General features: G+C 42.5%; 2 protein-coding genes across 2 annotated transcripts in view; one reads left to right on the plus strand and one right to left on the minus strand.

Moving 5' to 3' along the window:
- LOC113035775 (calpain-5-like) overlaps positions 1–19,724 on the plus strand; it is a 32,192-nt gene extending 12,468 nt beyond the window's left edge. Inside the window, exons 3-13 of the mRNA XM_026191487.1 lie at positions 4,973–5,104; positions 13,830–14,038; positions 15,049–15,241; positions 15,313–15,506; positions 15,601–15,678; positions 15,771–15,966; positions 16,050–16,172; positions 16,294–16,490; positions 16,801–16,922; positions 17,282–17,418; positions 17,531–19,724. Coding sequence (XP_026047272.1) covers positions 4,973–5,104; positions 13,830–14,038; positions 15,049–15,241; positions 15,313–15,506; positions 15,601–15,678; positions 15,771–15,966; positions 16,050–16,172; positions 16,294–16,490; positions 16,801–16,922; positions 17,282–17,418; positions 17,531–17,707 — 1,758 coding nt within the window. The 3' untranslated portion in view covers positions 17,708–19,724. The remainder of the gene's footprint in view (positions 1–4,972; positions 5,105–13,829; positions 14,039–15,048; positions 15,242–15,312; positions 15,507–15,600; positions 15,679–15,770; positions 15,967–16,049; positions 16,173–16,293; positions 16,491–16,800; positions 16,923–17,281; positions 17,419–17,530) is intronic.
- ompa (olfactory marker protein a) lies at positions 9,925–12,719 on the minus strand. Its single transcript, XM_026191488.1, has 2 exons — positions 12,258–12,719; positions 9,925–11,400 (listed from the first exon to the last, which is right to left on the minus strand). The coding sequence occupies exons 1-2, from the start codon at positions 12,330–12,332 to the stop codon at positions 10,969–10,971; spliced, it is 507 nt and encodes a 168-aa protein (XP_026047273.1). The 5' UTR covers positions 12,333–12,719; the 3' UTR covers positions 9,925–10,968.
- Positions 19,725–20,416: the final 692 nt, after the last annotated feature.

Genomic DNA, 20,416 nt, shown 5'->3' on the forward strand with positions numbered 1-20,416 from the left:
GAACAGCCAGCGATCGAACCACCAAGCGTCCAAAGCTGTCTTTACATCCTTTAGATACAGTCTGTGGCTTTTACTGACCTTTCTACACTGGAGTTTACAGCACTATAATTTGCCAGCATTTTCTTTTTTCATAAACATTTCTGATGTGGATCTCTCATACTGCTTTTATTCATTGTGAGTATGTTAATGTCTTTAAAATGCCACTGAGAGGCTTATTGACTGATACTTGCTTCACTTTCCAAATTTCTGTTTAACAATTTAGCTTTGAACTAAAGAAATGTTAATAATGAGGTAATAAGTTAAATAAAAGAAATCATTAGTTTAAAATCAGAATAGTTCGCTTGTCCAGCATCCTGCATGTTACATGGTTGTAAGCTTTTTTTTTTTTTACCTCTAATTCTCCTGAATGCATGAAGTAAATGCACAAATACACAAGTTAAGATGGAGAAGCAGCGTTTGGTGGCTAGAGGTGAAACACGAATCAAAAATGGCTCCTGCACTGCTAACTTCTATAAACAGATGATACAGACGTAGGCAAGTGACCTGAAGGTTTCTGCTCACATTTCTAGTCCATGTTTGAACTCCACGTGGAGTCGAAAAGAAGCGCTGCAGCACTCAGGATTTAACAAGCAGTTTTAATTGAAAGCGTGTGGAAGTAAATTATTGTTCATGTAGGCGATGAGGTGTGTGGAATGATAAGGATGGCGAGGAGGTGGTTCATGGCGTGTTAATATTATGTTGACATGCAGATAATGATGGTCGCGGTCGTTGGGTAAGGCAGTTACATATCAAAGGTTATTTAGTGATTCAAAGTTCATCTTTGAATCGTAAATTAGAAATGTTTCCGTCTGCGTCAGTGATCGAATCGGGAGATACAGACGAGGAACACCGCCCAGATAATTTTGTACACGCCAGTATGTGTTGATGTTTCGGGCAAATCGGTATGATGTCATAGATTTACAGCTTAATGGAAAAATGCTAAAGCACGGCTCGTGCTGCAGTGGAAGAGCAGCAGAGTTCGTATAAAGATGAAGCTGTGGTGCATTAAAGCGTCAAAGTGAGGACTTTGATCCCTGAGACATTTTGTGTCCTGCAGTGATGCAAAAGTGAAGAAGGAACTATTTTTTCACTCTATGAATTTCTCACAGTGCTCTTACTTTTAGAGTAAAGTTCATATTTGAAATTAACCATTTGACAGTGTTAACTGTGTATTAAAAGCACTTTTAGATTCATCATTAAAGAAAACTTCTCCCATTTTTCTTTTTCTTTTATCTTTTTTTTTTTTTTTTTTTTTTTTTTTTTTTTTTTTTAAATTTCTGTGAGGGTTCTCAGTCATCCAGGTCATCGTAGTCTAAGGAGCTTGCAAAGAAAAGCGTCTGGACTTCTTTAAGTTGCTTGAAGATGTTTCACCTCTCATCTGAGAAGCTTCTTCAGTTCTAAGGTCAAATGGCGGAGAGTCCCAACCTCACATTACAAGAAAAGAAGGCCGTCGCTTCCCTGAGCAAAGACCACAACATCACTATTTTACCAGCTGATAAGGGAAGATGCACCGTGGTCCTAAACACTACAGATTACCACACAAAGATCACTACTCTCCTCAGTGACAACAATACCTATGAAACCTGAAAGTGAGACCCCACAAGCAGCTACAAAAAGAAAGTTATAGCTTGCCTTCAAGACCTTGAGAAGGACAAAATCACTGACCGGCTTACATATCACCGCCTTTACCCAGGGGATGCCATACCCTACATTTACGGACTTCCTAAAATCCACAAAGAAGCTGTCCCACTCAGACCCATAGTCAGTAGCATAAACTCAGCCACTTGCAACATTGCTAAACACCTTGCTACCATCCTTGCACCTCTCGTGGGGAACACCCCACACCACATCAAGAACTCCACCGACTTCACCGACAAGGTCCAGAAACTTACCCTGGATCCAGATGAAACCATGGTGTCCTTTGACGTAGTCTCTCTCTTCACTTGCATACCCACCACGGAGGCCGTGGAGACTGTCAGAAAACGACTACAAGAAGACAGCTCCTTGGAAGACAGGACCAACTTCACACCCGATCAGACCTGCCCACTGTTAGACCTCTGCCTCACCACTACATATTCCAAATACAACGAGGGTTTCTACAGACAAAAACATGGCTGTGCCATGGGCTCCCCCGTGTCACCTATTGTAGCCAACCTTTACATGGAGGAAGTGGAAAGGAAGGCTCTTGGCTCTTTCAAAGGAAGAGTACCCAGCCACTGGTACAGATATGTAGACGACACCTGGGTCAAAATCAAGACACAAGAAGTGGAATCCTTCACTGCGCACATTAACGCTGTGGATAAGAACATCAAGTTCACCAGGGAAGACACAAAGGACGACTGTTTGCCTTTCCTGGACTGCGCTGTGCACATTGAAGAGAACGGCAACCTCTACATCGAAGTTTACCGGAAGCCCACACACACGGACCAGTACCTCCTCTTTGACTGCCATCACCCTCTGGAACACAAACTTGGGGTAATTAGGACCCTACACCACCGGGCAGAACATGTTCCCTCTAAGCCTGAAGGAAAAAGAAGGAACACACACATGTAAAGGAAGCACTCAAAACGTGCAGCTATCCTAAATGGGCGTTCTTAAAGTCAGCAAAGAGGCACAGAAAAGAAGACCAGACACCAGCGAGGGAGGATAAGAAGGACAGACGCAACAACATTGTCATCCCCTATGTAGCCGGTGTATCATAGAAACTCAGGAGAGTTTTCTCCAAGCATGACATCCCAGTGTATTTCAGACCCAGCAACACGCTCAGACAAAAACTGGTTCACCCGAAAGAGAAAACTCCAAAACACAAACTTAACAATGTGGTGTATGCTGTACAGTGCAGCGAGGAATGCCCAAACCTCTACATCGGAGAGACCAAACAGCCACTTCACAAGCGCATGGCACAACACAGAAGAGCCACCTCCACAGGACAAGACTCAGCAGTCCATCTGCATCTTAAGGACAAAGGACACTCTTTCGAGGATGCCAATGTTCACATTTTGGACAGAGAGGACAGATGGTTTGAAAGAGGAGTGAAAGAAGCCATCTATGTCCACTGTGAGCGACCATTTTTGAACAGAGGCGGTGGTTTACGACACCAACTCTCTGCCATCTATAATCCAGTTTTGAGATCCCTTGAGAGCCCACTCACATCCTGGGCCAGCTGACCTCAGGAATTCGCATGATAAGGTGGGGCCAGGTTTCACAATGAACACACCCGAAACTCTGGCTGATTGGGACCCACACCCAGTTTCATACCTTGGCTCAGGCGATTAGAGGATCATCAGGGGGTCCTTTTGTCCCTCTGTGGGGGGAAACTCCCACTAGGTTTATTAAGAGGTGAAACGTCTTCAAGCAACTTAAAGAAGTCCAGACGCTTTTCTTTGCAAGCTCCTTTGACTCTTTTTTTTTTTTTTTTTTTAAATTGATATTATCTCTTTTGAGTTTGTATGGATGACTCACCTGCTGCAGGTTAAATCCTCTTACGGGTACAAATAAAGGAACCTGATATCACACCGTGCCCTTTTATGAGAGTGTGGAGCGTTTTCAGCATCGCTATCTTGGTGTTTTGAAACCAGGCGCGACAGGGGAAGGCTAGCTCTGGCAGTGAATCCGAGGGACGTGCTCATTGGCTAACAAGCTATCAATCATAACTCTTGGTTTATAAACTCTGACTCTAATAATAATCATAATTAACTAAATGACCATCATGCTTTATTTAGTATGATCTCAAACTCCTCAGGATCGTGTTTACTGACGTCACAGAGAGAGAGAGGCAGCTGAGGCTCATTTCAACATCGACTTCAGCGCCACCAAAGTCTGTTGGGGACCAGAAGAGTCTCCCCCTGGTGGCCATTAAAAAGAATGCTGTTTTTTAAGGCACTTCTGCACTGGCTTCACTTTTCAGACCTGGAGGGCGACATTCATCTTTTATACTGTCTGTTTCCAGGAGAGGTTCTTACCTCTCTGTGACTGGATCTCTACCCAGCACCTGCAGAAGGTGGAGAGTTGCATTCAACTATGCTGAGGCTGCAAAGCAGACCAAGGACCACCATCTGTAGTCAAACTGCAGTCAGCCCACAGGATGGAGAGCTGACTGGAAATGGAGCTGAATATTAGACCTGTTATCTCTTGTCCCAGAGAGCAAACACATATACATCCTCCATCTTTCTCCTCTTCCATCATCTCAAATACAGTCTTAGGGAAACACTGGATCTTTACTGTCTGTGCATGTATAGTAGCTATATGCACTAAAAGTGGCCTTTAATTTGGAGAATGCACACAGTAAAGCTTTCTTCCTGCCGTGGGCTGGCTCTGCTCAGATCTGCAGTACACAAACATACTGTTTTTAATCAATTCTACACCAGATATAAGACCCTGAGAGGCTAACTTTGTGGAGCCATGTGTACATTTGTCTCTACATACAGTTAGTGGTCTTCCTGGGCGTGTGCTCTGGTTTATCCCACCTCTATCATTTGGCTGCCGTCCCGTTAGTCTGCCTCTGTGGTTTGTTTGGCTTTGAACCCTCAGAAGAGACTTGTAGTTAATCGGGGAGTGAGTTTACTCTGTATTTACATTATGATGTTTGACCGAGTGCTCCGGGTAACGCCCCGCTTTACGTTCATCCACACCTGGCAGCTGTCCTGACCACATCCGCCTGCTGTTTTCCAGAGACACACTGCAATAAAATAGACAGTATAAAAAGATTCAAACCTGGATTAAATTATAATACGGTTAGAAGTGGATTAATTGTGCCTGTAAATAAGAAGATGAGGATAAGTATTAACTTTACAGGGGCCGTGATGGTTCCTGTACAGCTGCCTGTGGGTCCGATTTTATGAGTAATCAGTTACAGAGTTTTGAGTGTATGTAATGCCTCTAAGGAAGAAAATTAGTTTATCAACAATGATTTGTCTCATCTTTGCTGTTCCAGGAGTTGACCAGCGACCCCCATCTGTTTGTGGACGGCATCAGCGCTCATGACCTGCACCAAGGTCAGCTGGGAAACTGCTGGTTCGTAGCCGCCTGCTCCAGTCTGGCCTCCAGAGAAGCTCTATGGCAGAAGGTGAGAGAAGGAAGAACAAAAGCTGCACTCATTCCAGAGATTTTTATAGACGTGGTGGGAAAGGCTTTATAGGAGAGAGAAGGCATTGGTCCCACACTCCTGTGGCATCCAACTCCCAGGATACAATGCAGCCGTGGCTGTTGTGAGGCACACGGGGGCTTTTCTAGAGGGCTCTTAAATAAAGGCCTAAACTGTTGCAACAACAAATAATAATAATCCAGAAGTCTGACATTTATTAATCCAAAGGGGAAATTTCATTTGTTAAAGGTGCTCAAGTGTGAGTGTGAAATATAGAAAAATATAAACTGCAGTATGTGCGAAACTAAACAGTGAGTGAGGATGATCCAGGTGTTACAGGTAGGAATGATTTGGTGCATCGTCGAGCACTGTGAAGACAGCATGCTCCTGTCTGACGCCATCCTCAGTCATAAAATGATGTTTCAGCTCTTATTTCCAGTCAGGTTGATTTTAATGAAGTTTTTACAGCAAAACTCACAAACAAGCAGCTGCAGAATATTAATATTTATTTTAAACACGTTAGATACGAGGCCTGACATGGGATAAAAACATGCAGTTTTAAGTGTCCTGTATCATTAATGCACTTCTACAATTTGTAGCATATCAGAGTATTTTAAAATAGATTGAAAATTCAGAATTGTGAAGGAAAAAATGTGCTTGGTGATTTAAGTAAATGCTATATATATTAAAAAAAAATAAAGTAAAAGTAAATAATTAAACATTCATTATTGTAATGTCTAATAAAAATAGAGGGAAAAGGGAGAAAATGAAAATAACTGAATTAAATTTATCTCGATAGTTTATAACTTTGTTTTTTTTCATGTTATCTGAGCTGAACTGAGAGAAGGAGGCTCGTGTGTGTGTGTGTGTGTGTGTGTGTGTGTGTGTGTGTGTGTGTGTGTGTGTGTGTGTGTGGACATGTGTGGAGAAGCTTGTAAGATTATTGTGAGTGGGTGTGTTGCCTTTAGTTGTGTTTAAGCAGCACTTTGTGTAATCTGAGTGATTTTTTCTTATCGATTAGCTGCTAATGGAAGTTCTCTGAAACTGAAACCTCCACACCAGCCATGAACTGAGTCTTGAAGAGGAAAGAGCTTACAAGACTAGGGCTGTTCCTGCTGACTAACATGCTCATCATTTAAACTGGAGAAAATCATCTGGCTTAACGCAGGTCCATAAGTGAGACAACGTGAAACGGTCTAAGATGAGCGATTAAGTGCTGTCCGTATAAATGTTTATGAAATAAGGGACGAGGGAAGCGATGTTTCATGACTTAATCGATTAAAGATTACATCTCCAGATGAAACTGTGCTCGTGAGATATCTTCAGTTCATAGTTTTATATCCTCGACCACACAAATATCCTCTGCTGTTGTGTTATCACCGGTTTACTGAGCACACGAACAGGACTGCACACGTCTCCCTGCTCCGGGATATACCGATAGTTTCTGATATTTTTGAGAACATCAAACTGATTTCTCCCTTTGGGCATTAAACTAATCGGATACTTTTTCAAAGATTTGATCTAATACGCCCAATCTCGAACCATCTCGTGATAAAGATTCCTTCCAAAAATATTCCAGGATGCAGATCTGGATCAAACCCCATCTTTGGTAATGCTCGCATGCAGGTCCATCCATAACTGTTGGAGCTTCCTGCTAATAAATGCCAAACAAATCCAAATGCATGCAGCCTTTGGTGTCGGAGGTCACCGATGGAAGTAACATCTGTTGTCCATAAGATGGCGGTATAAACTGATGAATAGATTTGCTGTGGGTTGCAGACAAAATGACTTAGCCACATGCTTAAAATCCAAAATGTTGTCTTAAATATTGAGATATAAAGTGTGTTTACTTTCTGCTGCTTTGAGGGAAAGATCACCACTGTTCTAGAAGTATTTAATTAGGCTGCTTTTATTCTTTTTACCATTAAATCAACACTTTGTTACACATGAAAAACCTGTGTAACCACACACACACACACACACACACACACACACACACACACACACACACACACACACACACACACACACACACACACACTTGCTGCCTCCTGCTTCCTCTCTGCTCTCAAAGGGCCTCCTCTCAGCCTCCTAGTTTTCCATCAACTGGAGGGAAAGTGAAGTCTGTTTTAGATGTAGTTGCCTCTGTGGAGCACCCAGTTGTCTTGACACCCTTCAAAGGTCCGAAAACAAACAAAACCGCTTCTGTGGTGACGACAGCAAAGCACACGGACGCTTATACAACAGTTACTGTTGTGTGAAATGATGTGTTTGTGTTGCACACAGAGCGTGGAAGTGTTTCAGTAACACTTAACATAAATAACACATTTATAATTAATAAAGTTAAGGTCTTAGTTTGGGAACTGTTAAATATCGCCAAATCTAAGACTGCCGCTAGCTGTTTAAATCTGAAACAATGTTTCCTTCTTTGTGTTTGATTGAAATGATTTATTTTCACTTTCTGATGATTTGCCTGTTGAGACAGATTCTCTAATAACAGCTTTGCTTCCAGGAGCTAACAGCCACACTCCCTTTCAGTTCTTTCTCCTTAATGTTGAAATCCTGTAAGACACGTTAAGGATTTAAAAATAAATAAAGGAGGGGAGGGCCTGAAAATGAAGATTAACTTTAACAGCTTAGCTTAATACTCCCGGAGACTCAAGTGGACAAAAGGCAAATAGACTTTTCCAGAGTTTTGCTGTAGTTTCAGCCACACGACCTGGATGGACTCCTGGCACCATTTACACAACTCTGTTCTCTTGCTATAGAATTTACACAAAATAGTACATAAAGAAAAAGCATCATATTTATCAGCTGTGCTTCTGTTTTTTAAAAAGGAAATTTCTTCAATCTATTTACTGTGGTACAATTTTCCTGTGTTTTGATTATAAATTGCACTTTTTAAAAAGTAAAATAAGAGGAAGAAGCTCTAAAGTTACTTAAAAGTTGTTCAACTTGATTTCTCTTTAATCATAAACAGAAAGTAAGAGCGAAACATTTTGAACCTAAATGCAGAGGTTGAAATCTTGAGGTAAAACTGTCGTTTTTCTTAGCTGCAAATGTTCATCCTGGAAGATTGTGACCATTTTTTAAAAGTAGCTGCCGTTATTTTTCAAATGAGTGAATCCAGAGGGCAAAATGTTCGAGTTATCTGCTACAATGTCCAGTTAAAAGGGTGCTTTTTTTTTATTTATTATCTTGTGATGCAAAGATTACAGTGGTTAGGAGGCATGAAAAGGAAATGTCAGAACTGTCAAAAGGAAAAACAACTCGACTCAACTTGCAAGCTTCTCCCAGCTCTTGTTGTTGGAATTGTTGGAGAGAAAGCCCCCATCATTTTATTGCTAAGCCTGTTTCAGTAATGTGGAAAGTTTGAGTGGAACCACAGTGGGAACTATTGTAAGCCAAGACCAGATACTGTAGAGCAAACCAAGACACGCTGGAGTTTTTCTAATCTGTTTCCATTCATTCGCAACAGAGAAACACAGAGAGGAGGAAGCAGGATCACACAAGTTACAACACAGACCTCTAACCTCTTCAAACAATTAAATATACTGTTATAATGGTGGATTTATAGACACACAGGTGTAGGAAAACTTGTAGGAAAATCAGCAGAACTGTAATAAAGATTATTTTTGATCATTTATAAGTAGGTTTAATTTACTTTTTTAGTAAACGTGGCAGAAGGTGACAGTCTAAAAGTCCAAAAATGTGTAGTGGGCACACATGGGAAGAAGATGGTGTGACAAACAATCTAAATGAGGTTCAGACGAACGAATGCAAGAACACAAATTCCTGTGTTCCTAGAAAGCTCGACTAGTCCTGACAAGCAGCACAGCTCAATCTGGCAGCGAGCAAAGAGAAGCTAAACGCAGAAAACACTAATGAGGGCGGAGCAATTATCAGGAAGGGAGGAAGTAGAGCTGACAGGAACAGACAAGTACCCACAATAACAAAATAAAACAGGAAATGACCTGATAGAAATTTAAAAATAAAATAGTTTGTTTATCAAGCGGCTAAACAGGTGTAGAGTGCAACATGTAAACAGTGGGTGTCTTAACTATGACCCATTGTGCTAACGTTAGTAGACTCCCTCAAGGGCCCATTTTGAGCAGGGAAAACACTGCTGACCATGGCCTGAGTTTCCAGTAATGCGGTCAGTGCACAATCCCTGTGAGTCCACACTGATCTAAAAGCTCTGTTTCATTTAGGTTTCTGATGCTGGATAAAGTTGTGGGCGGAGTTTTACTTATCTAAAGCCTTACTTGTAGATATGTCAATGCTAATTAGAAAACTCAAAAACCAGTTTTATTTTTCTCTCTCATCTACCTGACACTTTGAGTTTCTTTCTGATTTCTCAGACTTTTTATCTAATTTGGTGCTCAGCTAAAATAATTATTGTGAGCAATTTAATTTTAACATACACATAGATGCTGAAAATGACAGCCTCAACACAGCATTCAATCTATAATTAGACTCATTTGGCTTCTTTTAAAAAAACTAAAGAGCCCACCCACACTTTGATCACACTCTGGAGCTTTATCTGAAGATCCAAAGAGTGTTTAAATTATAAACAACCACAACCCCTCCTTTGTCTGATCATTTGTTAAAAACATTTACATTTACAATAATGAATTGCAAAGCGTGGGGAATAAATTTCATTACAGTAGATGTCTTTCTGAAGTGCTGTAACTACGTTTAAGTTCCTCCACTGTTGCCTCCTTACATCCTCACTGTGTACGACTGTCCCCACCCTCGTTACTTCTTTCCTGCTCAGTAACACCAATAAAAACCAGCACCAATGAGAACACACACGGCTTTCAGTGGTTATTTAATTGGCGTCACACCATTGATCTCTGTTTCTATCAGCAGGCATGCAGTGGAAATATTTGGTTATCTATAGAAACAATGAAAGGAATAAGAAACAACGAAACAACAACTGCAGCAAGTCAACAGTCACAAAACAAAGTAATCGACATGTTGTTAAAACAGTCAGCTGATCATAAGTTGTTTTTGTTTTTTTAGTGTTTTTATTCAAAGGTAAATAATTTCAGAAAATTTTAGAGGTTCTAAAAACTGTCAATATTTATTATATGAAACCTAATTAAATAATCTAGTAGATAGACCTGCGAGCATCAGTAACATTGTATTTAGCATAGTTTCAATAGCAAAACTTCTCAGATGTGATACATTGTAACAGAAACCAGCATTGATACACTGAATGTTTCTGATTGTTTACTGGAGAATGTTTGGAAACTCATATCACCACGTGGGCTTCAAACCAGTTAAAACATATGAAAAGTTTTCTTTGTACCTATACTTTGATACCAGGCTCTTCATCTTGCTTGATATCTTCTATAATTTTCTAATGTAGTTGTTTTTTACACACTGACAAATGGATCTTATGTCTGTGAAATAGAGAAACCGGACTGCATCCATTGGGGTGAACTGTCCCTTTAATTAGCACCAACATATATAAAAGCATATTAAGTGTTAATTCAGAGCATTTGTTTTCTTTCTCTTGTCATTGTGTTCGTTTCAGGTTTTATTTTCACAAAAAATGTTGCTTTTGTGTTGAAATACTTGCTTTAAAGCATGTTTTTGGTGTTTATGTAACTTTTGTTGTTAAAAAAAAATCAAACCGGCGTCTTACTTACACTCAAAGATAGAAAGAGAGTTACTGTTTAACTAGTTCGAGGGAGAATATTTAAGCTCATCTATCTCTGATTGGTTGAAACAGAGTTGTCAGGTTTTTCTAATCAACAGTAAAACAATGGCTGATAGAATAGAAATTTTTAAAGGCTTCTTCTGGACTCTATCAGGATTCTACTGGCACTAAATAAAAGTCATTTCTCTGTCGTGAACTCGATCGAGCAGTTGAGATTCGCCGCCTCGGCCCCGTCCTTGAAAGCAAGCAGGAAGTACATGACCTTCCTGACTTTGGCGAGCTCTGCAATCCTTTCGCCGAATTCCTGCATATCCGCCTCCAGGCACTTGAGCTGCGAGTCCTCGGGGTCGCCGGCATTACGCCAAAATGTTCCAATGGGCTCCAGCAGCTGCCGGGTCATCAGGTTGGTGAGGTCGGGGGTCCAGTGCTGGCAGATACCGGTGATGGTGACGCGGCCGTAGCCGGAGAGGGAGAAGTACCAGCGGGAGAAGTTCAGCTCCTGGATGGCGAAGTCCAGCCGATACACGGCCTCGTAGGGCAGAAGCAGACGCTCGCCGTCCTGACGCTTCTGCCCTGACCGCTGCAGGGAGGACACGCGAAGGCGCATCATCTGCACAGGAAAGAAGCACACAGGAAGTCAGTTCATGTTTGGTTTGGAGGAAACTTTCAGTCTGGGTGCCGGTATCAGTCTCTGATAAGACTCATAATGACGGGAAGGTGATGGGGCTCAAAGGTTTGTGCATTTGTGTCAGAATAAGCAGTGTTTTTAAAAGAAAAGCAGATGAATGGCACAAACGGATGATGTGCTCTCTGGGCTATTTTATACAAAGTGCCGTTCACACCTATAAAATTAAAATTATGAGTCTGCAGTTTTATCAACTATTATCATTTTTTTAAAATATTTTGTGCAACTCCACAGAGGAGATGATAGTTGAAGTGTCACAGGCACTGCTGCTCTATTTTTAAAATGTTTTAAAAAATGTTTAAAAAATAAATAAATTGTTGACTGTAAAGTTAGTGCGGCTGCTTTGATTGGCAGGCTTGCCGACACAGACTGTTACAGCTGATTGTTACACATCTGCTAATGAACACACGCACTGAACTGGACCTCTCAGCTGTGCCTTTTGGAGCATATTTAATGGAATTAGCCAACAAAAGATATGTCCTGTTGTGCTGTTTGAGGAGTTCACTGTGACAGCCACACAGCTGAGTGATCACACGTCAGTCTGATGGGACTTTTGTGCATCTTTGTTACCATCACACACTTGACCTTTTACATTTTGCCCCGCCACATTATAATAATTAAAAAGAGCTAAAGTTACACAGAAAATGAAACTTTATATGAAATAAACATTAAAAACCGTACTTGCTCTGATCCAGCTGCACTTTATTCTGAAATTTTCATCCACACATTGTGCCAACAGACTTTTCTGTTTTGCATCTGAAGTTGAGAAGTAAAAGCCTCACCTCTGTCAGCGCGGTGTCTTCTTTGAATTCCAGCACAATCGTGTTGGAGGGAGATTTGGCCTCATCAGCGTCCATCTCTAAGGTTTTATTCCTGGGATAAGCAGAAAGGAAGAGCCTGCCTGTGTGGATGGATGCTGTGAGAGATGAAGCTCTGATGGAGTTTCTAGTCTCAGCCTCTTTTCTTCTCTCACTCTATTCTCATAGGCTCCTCTCCCCCTCCTCCCTTCCCAACAGTTTCCATCACAGTGTACCACTTTCTCATTTTGTCCCATCTCCCCCCTGGAGCCCACTGGGTAGTTTGGTTGGGACGTATTGATTAGCACGAGGGGGCAGGAGAGATGAGATCGATGCAAACATCTGATTATTGTGACAGTAACGGTCACATTTGTTAGTCGTCTGGTTGTGCAGCCAACCCTGCTCGGGTTATTTCGGTCGTCCAGCCTGAGTCAGACGTTCCTGCAGAAACTGAACATTTCTGCAGAATCACACAGGTCAGCTGTTTGTAAAGCAGTTTATATTTGACATGAACGCTGAAGCTAACACAGAACAGCTGAGAGCATTTTCTGTAGATTCGTTTTTCTCTACAGACTGTACAAAACGTTTGAAAATACTTTTTGAGGTCTTTTTTTTTTTTTTTTTTAAGGTGTTAAGCAGGCAGGTGATGTGTGAAGGTGCTAAGCAACAGGAAACGCTGCTGACGTATGACAGGGAACGGTGGGAGTTTCCTGAGGGCTTCTGGGAGCCCGGCTCGTCTTAGCTCAATGGATCGCTTATTTATTTATATCACTCACTTCACTGGGGAGTGTGTGTGTGTGTATGGATTATGTCAACGTGTTGTCAGCTGGGGTTTCAGCGCAGGATGTGGATGGATGACGTTCGCTCGTTAAAAACTTTAATCCTGAGTTGCTCCTGTTAATCAGAGACGCTTAATGTCATTAATGGGAAACGAGTGAAAATCGCTCGTTTCAATCTTTTTCTGTACGTGTTTGTAGTGTGGAGCTGTTGTGTTTATCTACATTGGTTTTTTTTTTTTAATAGAAAGTAAAGATGAGAAAATATATTTTACATTAGAGAACCCACAATCGCTCCCTGTCTGCACCTGAACACGTTTTTAAACACTGTTATGTCCACATACTGTTTGTTTAATATGTGGCTTACATTTAAAACAGCCTTCAAGGACATCACCTGTAAAATAAATAACGCTGTAAGCAGCGATGGTCAGTCGCACCTTTGAGCTGCGGTCCTGGTGTTTCCTTTGGGCGTGATTGAGGTCTGGCCCTGGATTCTAATTGGCTGTTGAACAAACGAGTTATAAAACTCCCAATGTCACAAGGTGGCGCTGAACCTCATTTAACGTTGACGTGCAGATGTTTCCAGGCGTGTAAAAGGCCTGAAAATGACCAAAACGGCATCTGTGGGCGACTTCCTGTTGGATTCAGGGCGCAGATCCCCGGGAGGCTGCTCCCCAGATATGACACAGCTGAGCACACCGCGGTTACGTCTGAGCTCGAGTGGGGTGATGACCATGGTTTTTATGTTTTTTTTTTTCTGGGGTTTTTTTTTTTTTCAAAGGTGATTCCTGACTGGAAGGATCAGGAGTGGGACAAAGACAAACCGAACTCCTACGCCGGGATCTTCCACTTCCGCTTCTGGCGGTTTGGAGAGTGGGTGGACGTAGTGATCGATGACCGGCTCCCCACGGTGAATGGACAGCTGGTGTACTGCCACTCCAACGACAGCAATGAGTTTTGGAGCGCGCTGGTGGAGAAGGCCTACGCCAAGTAAGCACTTCCTCAGATCAGTAACTGAAAACAGCAGCTAATAAAAACAGAGGATATGAAGAGGCAGGAAGAAATAAAATCACTTAAATATTTTACAGCTGTGGAAAGAAAAGAAACACTCGAGGAAACTCATGTTGAAGAAATGACTCAGGAATACACAAATGCATTAGAAACTGACCCAAGGCTCTCCAGTGACATAAAAACAGGAACTGAAATTAAAGTAATTTAGCTCAGAACCAATAACGCGATACATGGAGGAATTTTAAGAACTCTGATTGGATGGGGTTTTTTTCCTGAAACATACAAACAGGTGAGGTTGTCCCAAAATAAGGACTGACACCTTAAACTCTGAAGGAAAGTGTTCCCACAAACTAACATAGGACAGGAAGTCTCTTTGCACAGCTGTCGCCATCTGGTGGACTTCAGATAGAACGCAGGTTTAAGCCACCTCCACAGTGGCTTCATTTTTCCCACCCGGAAGCTACGTTCATGTCTCACAAGTGCTGAAACCTTCTGATTACAAGGTGCAGCCAATCAGAAAAGGGTTAGTTTAAAGGGGGAGGAGCTAAAACAACCCTTTTCAGATGAAAATGGGCTGAGGAGCCTCACAAAGGCAGCATAAGATAAAGGAGGATTAATGTGAACTGAGTCCGTGAATGAGTCCAGTATAAAGTTTCCTTCTGTGCTTTTAGAGATGAAATCTGAGGGGTCCGATTTTTAACTCTGACATTTTTCCCTTAAACTCAGGGACCACCACAGCAGATCTGTTTTCTCATCAACAGTGAAATTCAAACAGGTGCTGATGTGATCCTAGTTTAACATTTCACAATGTTAACGTCAAATTGATTAAATATAAATTTTACTCCCTGTAATTATGTTTAATTAGCAATAAAAATGAGGGCATGAATCCCTGACTCTGTTGTAAATCTGGACAGTTACTTGAAAAGCAGAATGAGACTCAAACGTTTGTTTATAGTAAAAATAAATGTAAATGTTTGTGTGTTTTCCAGGATGTACGGGTGCTACGAAGCTCTGGATGGGGGCAACACGGCCGATGCTCTCGTGGATTTCACGGGAGGCGTGTCCGAGCCGATGGATTTGATAGAGAACGGGTACAAACAAGACGAACAGAAGCAGCACGAGCTGTTCGAGAGAGTCCTGAAGGTTCACAACAGAGGAGGCCTCATCAGCTGCTCGATCCGGGTAAGGACACGTCAAACGCAAACCCACGCCAGCCAAACGAATTCATTCATCTTCTCGACGTGTCGTTCCAGGCGACCACTCAAGCGGACATGGAGGCCAGGCTGGACTGCGGCCTGGTCAAGGGCCACGCCTACGCCGTGACGGACGTCCGCAAGGTGAGGCTGGGCCACGGCTTGCTGGCCTACTTCAGGTCAGACAAACTCAACATGATCCGCATGAGGAACCCCTGGGGGAAGAGAGAGTGGAACGGGCCGTGGAGCGACAGGTGAGGAAGAGAGAAATCCTTTGAACAGGTTCTCTTGTTGAGATCTGTGGTGTGATACAGATGATACAGATGAAGCGTTTGTGCCTGTTTGCAGCTCTGAAGAGTGGCAGAAGGTCAGTAAGAGTGAGCGGGAGAAGATGGGCGTCACTGTGGAGGACGACGGAGAGTTCTGGTGAGTTTTAGTGCTGCGCTGCCACCTGGTGGCTCTTTTTCAACTTTATCTCACAGTAAATCATACCAGTCCTTTCTCTCCTCCTCCTGCAGGATGACATTTGATGACTTCATCGCCAACTTCACCGACCTCATCCTGTGCCGTCTCATCAACACATCCTACCTGAGTTTACACAAGACCTGGGAGGAGGCGGTGATGCGGGGCTCCTGGCACCGCCACGATGACCCGCTGCTCAACCGAGCTGGGGGCTGCACCAACAACAAGCACTCCTTTCTCCAGAACCCGCAGGTGTCTCATTTGTTCAGAGTTTCAGGTTAAAATTCATCCTGTGCGTTTATGACTGTGCGCATGTTCGTTTCTGTGTGTCGCAGTACGTGTTTGACGTGAAGAAGCCGGAGGATGAGGTGCTGATCTGTCTGCAGCAGAAGGACCGCAGGGCCACTCTGAGAGGGGGGCGAGGAGAAAACCTGGCGATCGGCTTCGACATACACAAGGTCAGATATTCATGGGCGTTGTTATAAAATGTCCAGGTCGTTTGTATTTAAAGGACGGCTGTGGCTGTATTGGATTCAGTCATTTAAACTGGAGTGAAAACTTCTGCTGCTTCCTGTTCAGGTGGAGTTAAACAGGACGTACCGAATGCACGTGACCCAGCAGAAGGTTGGCGGCAGCATCTACATCAACTCAAGGTCTGTCTTCCTGCGCATCGACCTCAAAGAGGGCCGCTACGTCATCATACCCACGACCTTCGACCCCGGCCTGGAGGGAGACTTCCTGCTCCGCGTCTTCACCGATGTCACCTCAGACTGCAAGTACGCGGCACACGTGGTTTAGCTCGCCATTTTTAGAAATTTTCTTCTGTTTCTATTAATGTAGGCGAACAGTAAAGACGGCGGACGGCCTCCCTGCTGCACTTTCAGGGGAAAATAAACTCTTGTTTTCCATGCTGGGAACTGAGAGTGAGGGGAGATCTTTGGGCTTCCTCTCAGTTCAGACACGCAGCCAATAAAGACTTTATGAAAACAACAACACATGAAAGCATTAATTATCATTCTGTGTGTACTCAGCATTGCACATTTAAACACTGAACCACAGAAACGGATCTTCCTGTCTGTCCCGCAGGGAGCTGACTCTGGACGAGCCCCAGAAGACCTGCTGGTCGGGGATGTGTGGTTATCCCTCTCTGGTCACTCAGGTCCACATACTGCAGGCCGACGGACTCGCTGCACAGGACTCAGACGGAGGTAAATGCTTCTGTTCTTCACAGGAAACCTGCCTTACACCTTAAAGACTGTATATAAAAGACGGACGTAACCACCGCGATCCACTCAGGCATGTTTGTTTGGCTTTGTGAGAACGTTTTGGGGTATTAGACTTTTACCGCAGATCACGGCCTGATGATTAATCAGCTTTTGAATTCAGTGGCTTCCGATCATAAAACCGGAAAACTCAGAATAAAGTGGTTTAAAGTCCTGTTATAAATAAATGTTTAAAGTGTGGTGAGACCTGCATGCGATGCGTTTAGGGGACATCTGTAAATTGTAGCTCAGAAACATCATGAAATGTCCACTGAAGTGTTGATAACTCAACTGTGTCTCTCCAGCGTCGGATCCTTACGTGATCATTCGCTGCGAAGGACAGAAGGTCTGCTCGCCGGTCTATAAAAACACGTGCAGTCCCGTCTTCGACACCAAGGGGCTCTTCTACAGGAAGAAAGCAAACCAGCCAATCGGCATCGAGGTTTGTAACACACAGAAGTGTGTGTGTGTGTGTGTGTGTGTGTGTGTGTGTGTGTGTGTGTGTGTGTGTGTACATTTAAAGCGCTGACCTTCTGTCTCTCTGTGTCTCTCAGATCTACAACAACAACGTGCTGAAGGACTCCTTCCTGGGTCAGGTGACGCTGCCCGCCGAACAGGGAGAAATAAAGAAAACGTTCCACCTGAAGGACAAGGGCGATCGCCGTGACAACGACCTCTCTGGTACCATCACTGTTGCGATATTGACGAGCTCGATACTCACCGGTATCTAAGATTTGGAGCCGGGAAACATTTCTGAAGTTCCACAACGCCCGGAAATGTCTCACAGACATATCCATAGACTGTAAGTAAAAGATGGATGCAGCTAACGAAATGATATTTCTCAGCAGCATGATCTCATCTACACAGCCTGAATTTTTGTAGTCCATTTTAAGGATGTTGTAGTCCTTGAAACAGGCAGCAGAGAAAAATCTAATTCCTTTGAATCCTCATGAATTCTCCACATCTTTCCTCCTTTTCCCTCCTTCATGAAAAAAACCACAGGAGGGAATTTTTTGAATCTAACAGAGACCAAAAGTGTTTTTAAAAAGTCCAAATACCCACTTCAAAAAGTTTCAACTGGAGGCTTCAGAAACCAGACACGGCAAACCAATGGATAACATGGCTGTGGCTGCTGCCATCTTTCTTATACGGTCTATGGAATATCCTGAAAACGTCAGAGTTTGATTGTAAAAATTTGTTTACACTTTCACGTTTTCTTTTTCCCCAGATTTAACTTTCTGTCAGCAGCTTCTCTATGTCAGTTTTTATTAGACAGTTTAATGTGTTTTATCTTTAATTTCCACGCGTTCATTCCTGACGGCCGAGGTGAACTCTGGTCGCGTGCTCTCGCTCGTTATGAAGCTAATACTGTTTACGTGTCATCCTCGCACAGGACTCTGTGTTTGTTATTCATGGCAGAAACATGCCAAAGATTTTTAAAATCTGCCACTTCATTATTTGTACCAGCAGTCTGTAAAATATCCGGACAGCAGACATGTTCAGACGTGCATGAGATTATCTACCTGCAGCAGGTTTGTGCCGCCTGCTGTCGTCTCTTTGTAAAACTGTCCCAGAGTCACTTTAATCTTAGTTGAATATAATAATGATTTTTTTTTTGTGATGTTTCATTATAGATTCAATTTAATCTCAGTGCTCGCTTCGCACTTCATTATAACGCCTCCCTAGTTATCACGACCCTGAGTTGGAGAGCAAGGTCTCAGCTCAGTATTTTTAGGGTTTGTTATTAAAGTGCTCAGTGAGTGTAGATCACTCGGTAACACTAAAATGACCACTTTGTCCATCTTTGACTTGATGTGTGTAGACCTGTGGATGAGCTGTGTGCTCACAAACCCGCTGAGACCACTGAGTGAGGGGGCAGCTGCATTCTTTCTAATGGCCAGCAGAGGGCAGCCACTCTCCTGTGAGAATGCAGCCCTGCTTGAGTTCATGGTGCCAGTTATTTGTTTATTTTGTGATTTACGGCCAGTATTAGGGGGGAAAAAGCAGAATAAACACGGTGTTCAGGTGTGCAGTAGGCTTTCTGATTACTGCAGAAGTCAGAATCACAATTATTTTAGCCTTTAATCTCAATTTTTGAACATGACTGAAGATCTGGGCTCCTTTGGTAAACTTTGACCCTGGTCTTTCTACACCATTTACTCTGGGTGTAATCCATATAGTCAAACTTTCTATTACTTCTATTTATATTACTCCTTCTGGCCTACAGTCATCGGGTAGTGTCCGATACCAACATTGTCCTACAAGATGATTAGTTATCAACAAACGCGCACTTCTTCAGATCGAGATCGTCTTGTGTACTTTTACAGTTTTTTGCTTTCAACTTTAAATCAAATCCAGATGAACCCAAGTGAAATGAAAAGGAGGTGAAGGGGGCACAGGGTCAATTGGCAGGGAATGAGCTTTTAAGTTAGTGTAAGCTTTTATGGAGCATACCACTTTAAAGGAAAGGGGTGTGTTCAATTTATAACAGGATAAAAGGAGAGCTTTGAGTAGATGAACGGCTCGATTATTCTGGTTTCAAGACAGACAATGAAATTCAGTTGCATGTCTGATATCCTGTTTCTCACCTCCACAAACGAGGTTCTGTCCATCTTTGATTACAGTCGATCTGTTTCAGTGCTGTTCAGTCTGATGTAATCAGGCCTGTAAGAAGCTTTGTTTCTGTCTTATGTTCAACTCCTGCAGTGTCTGATGGTCGTTTAAATAAAGTTTACTTTTAAAAACTTTCCCTTTGTGTGGTTTGATGGAGGCACTGCACTAAAGTTGTGCTTCATAAAAATCCCACAGCCTCACTTCAAACTCACTGATCATCACAAAAGCCAGTTTGCCGAGTACTGCATGTGTCCTCAAACTACATTTAAACTCTATAAATGTATCTCTACGAAAAAAAAATAGAAATGATCGTGTAAAAGAAGTTTAAAATAACTGATCAGCAGTGTTTATGTAGGATTTACTGTGAAATCTTCACGTGATGTTTTCAGTTTCAGCTGTTCAAAACCTGCAGCTCCAAATGAAGTTTAGAAATAAAACCCCGTTTTTGTGTCATGTGATATCACAGCCACACCTGCTTTCATTTAATGACCCATAATAACAGAAACAAGCATCAGTACTCGTGATGTGTGATCCCTTTCTAATATCTCACTGTAAAAATGTTAAAAGTACATTTTCAATACCATGTGGTTTGATCTGCTGATCAATAATGAACCTCTTTTTCCCTTTAAATCCATTTGCTACCAGGCTCACCATGACCGTCTTGCATTCAGTTGCCTTAAAGTGTTTTCCAGCCCCGGATCTCAAAATGCTGGAAAAATAAAGTGAAATAAAAAGCAAAAAATTTGGACTTTTACTCTGAATATTTCATGAGTTTCAAAGTTTTCCTGGCTTGATTAAAATACACCAAACCAGCTGACTGTGAGGAG

The sequence above is a fragment of the Astatotilapia calliptera genome, chromosome 14 (assembly GCF_900246225.1).
Source record: "Astatotilapia calliptera chromosome 14, fAstCal1.2, whole genome shotgun sequence".
NCBI lineage: Eukaryota > Metazoa > Chordata > Actinopteri > Cichliformes > Cichlidae > Astatotilapia > Astatotilapia calliptera.